Below are 4,494 nucleotides of genomic sequence, written 5' to 3'. Positions count from 1 at the left end.
TGAAACTCTATTCCACTGCAATGTCAATCAGTTGTATGATGGTGGGAGATTCATCGTGGTGAATATCTGTGTTTAATGCCTAAATAAGTACTGGAGAAAATGAAGTACTGCCTTACCACACTGACTAACTTCCCTTGTTTGTAGTGTGTTTCCTCAGTGATGAAAACATACAGGAGTTTCTTTGGATAAGTGTTGTATGGTAGGAAATTGCCAAAATGTGATCACACAGGTAGAAACTGAAACATTTGATGGTCATTTGTCTGCATATAGTTACCTGCTATTGATGAGAGTGCTCAGTTCAATTGTAGATCTCCTTTAGACTGGAGTAATATTCCCTCTTATGCCCAGTGTTTATTCCCTAGCAGTTCCCAAGGAATGCAGTCACAGCATGGACTTCCAATACATATGGCTTTGGGTGAAACAAACACTTCAGCTTTCAGAGTGAGCTCCTTATAGACAGAGTATTTCCTTTTTTTTTGCTTTATCTTTTCCATATCTAGTTTAATGTTGTAAGTGCTAGTAAGAAAACACTGACAAATGCAGAGATAAGCGAGGCTGGAAAATTTTATCTAAAAACATAGCTGAGGGGGGAAAAAAAAAAACCAGTGATATTTTTGCAAAGCTGCTGTTAGTGGTTTTTATCATTTCTAATCCCTGACCCGTTTCTGGCTCAGTTCTCATGCTGATGATAGGAAAATGGCAGGAGACTCTGTACGGGAACGATCAGTTCATGAGTTCCTGTGCCCAGAGGAAGAGACTTGCATTTTCTATGAAGGGTGTCTTATCCTTTTATGTCCTCACTTCTCTTGCAGGCCAAACAAGCTCTAGGTCTAAAAGGGCTGTTTCTCAGAAGCCCAAAGCAGGCCTCTCTGGACAGTCATGCTGCTGGGCAGCTCCATCGCAAACACTCCTTTAGCAGCCACATCCTGAGACGCACGGCCAGCGCACCCACCAAGGGCCAGAAGAAGAGCAGGAAAGGCTTCCCTGAAATTGCTTTTGACACAAAGGAGCCCAGCTCTGATGGGGCTGGGGAAGAGCCAGAGGTGGACGCTGCCTCCCAGCCTCGCTTCCAGCAGGAGCCCGAGAGCGTCGCGCTGTCCCCCGCGCCCGCCGGGGAGGGACATGGCAAGGGGGTGAAAGGTAAGGCCCAAGGTTCTGGAAAAGCCAAAAGCCCAAGCTGTGCCCCAGCAGGGGCTGCGTTCAGCGAGCCCTTGCCCAGGGCACACAGGGTGAGGCTGCAGGAGCAGCAGAGCGAGAAGCAAAGCGTCTTCGCGCGCTGTGCCATCAACAGCTCCGGTAGGATCGGAGTGGCCACCAACTGCATGAAATGCATGATTGGCTCCAAAGAGAGCCCAGACCCAGAGGGGCAGTGGAGTGAGAATCCTGCCAGGCCTCTCGCTAAAGACCTGCTGCACCCTGAGCAGTATAGCAGTATCACTGGAGAAGAGAGGGTAGAGCTGAGAACTTGGGTGGTTAGAGCTCAGCCCAGGCCACAGGCAGATCTGCAGCCTTGCAGCAGCCCTGGAACTGCTGATGACCCGAGGAGCACCCAGCCTTTTGTCACCCCAGGGAAGAAAAGTGTTGACTCTAAGTGTCACGGAATAAAGGCTCACTCCCGGCAGCGCTGGCAGTGCCAAGCAGGTGGCAAGTATGGAAGCACTGTCAACTTGGTTGCAGCCAGCAATGGCTCTATATCCTCCAACTCCAGCAGTCTAGAAAGCCTTGGAAGCCCAGAATTCCCCAAGCACTGGTCTGAACCTTCTCGAAGGCAAGTGGGCACCCTACAGAGGGAAATGAATGCCTTGTTCGTTCAAAAATTGGAGGAAATTCGAAGCAAATCCCCTATTTTCTTTACTGGTAAGACCAGATTTTCTTCACCCTTCTCCGCTGTAGATCACATCATTGTCTCAGCTTCTGCATAGCATCTTACTTAGAAGCTCCTCTATGTTATTTTGCTGTCAAGAGCTCCTGTTTTGGGGTGGGTTTTTTTCATTTTGGCAATGACAGAAAAAAAATCTGCATAAATATTTTTGTTTTATTTCTTGTAGACGTGTCTGGTTTAGATTAGTCCTTTCCATGCCTAGTTAACCATCTGCAGTAGTAACACTGTCAGTAGTCCATGAATGTTTGGGTTGTTTGTTCAGGGTTTTTTGTTTTCCTAGTGGATGTGTGGTATGATACTAAATGAATTTTAAGATCCAAACCAGAGCATTAAGTGAGATTGAATATGGAAAACCCATAGCAGCAAACAATATTGCTGTGGTCAGTCCTGCTGTGTCACTGAGGGATAACCATGTCAGGAATGGTGTCTAATGTGCACTCTGCTAGAACAAAACCAGTTCCTTTCTCAAAGAACTCACTACCATCAGCTCAGGGATCACTGACTGGACTTGCCTGCTCTGGGTTACTCAGCAGATCACATTTTATAACCATATCAGCCCATTCTGCCTCTAAATGTGGAAATCCTCAGCATGCAAACATTTTTGTGCTTACTGTTCCATACCTGCTCTGGCTGTGACCTGAGGGCACAGTTGCATAATCCACAGCAGCAGAGAATGTGATCTGATGGTACCTGACATCAGCCAGGCTGGGGGCACTCCTGGCATTTCCCAGTTAGAGCAAAGCTGCTAAAGCTGCAGCATTTTAGGGTTGTTTGAAGGCAGAAATAAGTATGTGGTCACTGGGGTGACTTGGCTGCATCTGCACCATGGACTGTGTGTCTGCAGAGATGGAAAAGAGCAGCAAAGGCAACTGAAGTATTTATTTCAATAAGGAAACTGGATTTTTTTCCTCCTGAGCTGGCAGGAAGGGAAGAGATTTTTGACAGGAATTTTCTGTCAGAATCACAGAGGAAGTAAAGAAATGCAGCTTTTGGCTATGACTCCCAAGAACTTCTCTCCAAGTCCTTCCTCCTCCCCTTTAATTGTCCAAGGAATTTGGACACTGATGGTTCCATTTTCAGGAGAAATGAAGTGACTTTGGTGCTTCTTAAGATGCAATTTCTCTTCTGACACATTCTGACTGCCCACCTGGGATGGGCTGCTTTGAAAGCCTCACGCAAATTCAAGATACTCTGATCAGTTTGATCTGATTGGGTGTCTACAATATTCCTATTTTTGTAATACATTTTTTTTAAACATATTTTTCCAATATTTGCTTTGAGCTTTTAGGAATATGCCAGGACAGTGGGAGGGGAGAAGTTTGCTGGTTGCCGTGACTCGCAGTTAATCCAAAGCAGCAAAACTCTTTCTATGCCTAAATTATTGGCATTAGGCTTTTCACAAGCTCTGAGTAGTGTGACATATGAGACCATTTCCCATCAGCAGTGCCAGCTCCCCTGCCAGCCCCCCCAGTCACTAAACAAATATTGGGATATGCTTGAAATTTGATTAAATCCATCTGACTTCCCAAGCATGGGAGCAGCAAACCTTTAAAATGGTGGAATGGTGCCTTGGACTGGATGCTGCTGGTCCACAGTGACAGCCACTGTGTTTGCACAAACAGCTAGGCCAGTGCTATGGGCCAAGAAACCAAGGAAACCAGCACCGTTAGCCTAACGTGGCTGCACTTGAGAATTAACATTCTGCTGCTGGGAAGGCCCCAAGGCTGAGGCAGGAAGCTATAGCCTCTGGTTGTTCCCTTCATGGCATTCTCCAGTGTTGTGCCTTGGCCCAGTCTGGGTGGGGAGATTGAGGGCTCCTTGGTGTGATCAGCTCTGGACTCTTCCTCACACTCCTCCAGATGCTGAGAATCTGGGAGAGTTGGGAATGGTGATTTTTGTCTCTGGGCACTTGTGACATCTTCCCTTCCAACACTCCCAGCTCACACAATAAAGGCCAGTGGACATCACTCAGCTGCTTCTTGCTCTGCTGGGCTGAAAATCCTGGTGCCCAAGGGAAGGCCTCGTGGTTCCTTGGCATCTTTTGGTAGTGCAGGTGGTTTATTTCCATGGCATTAGAAGTGAGTTCTGGAGAAGTGGACTCCAGCTTCCTCTGATAACCTGGTCTAGGGGAAGGTGTCCTTGTCTATGTCAGGGGGTTGAAAACAGATGCTTTTTAAGGTCCTTTCCAACCCAAGCCATTCCATGATCCCATGACTCCATTCCCCACTCCGGTGGAGTGCGTTTCTTGAACAACAAAACTTGCTTTTTATTTCTCTATGACAAAGTAATAATATCTGTCCATTTGTGGATTCCATTGAGTGCTCTGGTTGGTCATAAATTCTTAGGATCCTACAACCACGTGTGAATATTCCTGTATGTTTCCTTTCCCTCCCTCAGCACTAATTTTCCCATGACTCCATTCCCCACTCCGGTGGAGTGCGTTTCTTGAACAACAAAACTTGCTTTTTATTTCTCTATGACAAAGTAATAATATCTGTCCATTTGTGGATTCCATTGAGTGCTCTGGTTGGTCATAAATTCTTAGGATCCTACAACCACGTGTGAATATTCCTGTATGTTTCCTTTCCCTCCCTCAGCACTAATTTGTTATC

At 46.5% G+C, this 4,494-nt stretch overlaps 1 protein-coding gene across 1 annotated transcript in view; it reads left to right on the top strand.

The window, feature by feature from the left end:
* Positions 1-4,494, top strand: part of PLCH2 (phospholipase C, eta 2) — a gene marked incomplete at its 5' end in the record, with an annotated part of 18,824 nt that overhangs the window by 11,546 nt on the left and 2,784 nt on the right. The window contains 1 exon segment of the mRNA XM_009073593.1: positions 813-1,451. Within this exon segment, the coding sequence (XP_009071841.1) occupies positions 813-1,451 (639 nt within the window).

The sequence above is a fragment of the Acanthisitta chloris genome, unplaced genomic scaffold (assembly GCF_000695815.1).
Source record: "Acanthisitta chloris isolate BGI_N310 unplaced genomic scaffold, ASM69581v1 scaffold26540, whole genome shotgun sequence".
Classification (NCBI taxonomy): Eukaryota; Metazoa; Chordata; class Aves; order Passeriformes; family Acanthisittidae; genus Acanthisitta; species Acanthisitta chloris.
Note: the sequence above shows the minus strand (reverse complement) of the source record. Positions and strands in the feature narration are given on the sequence as shown.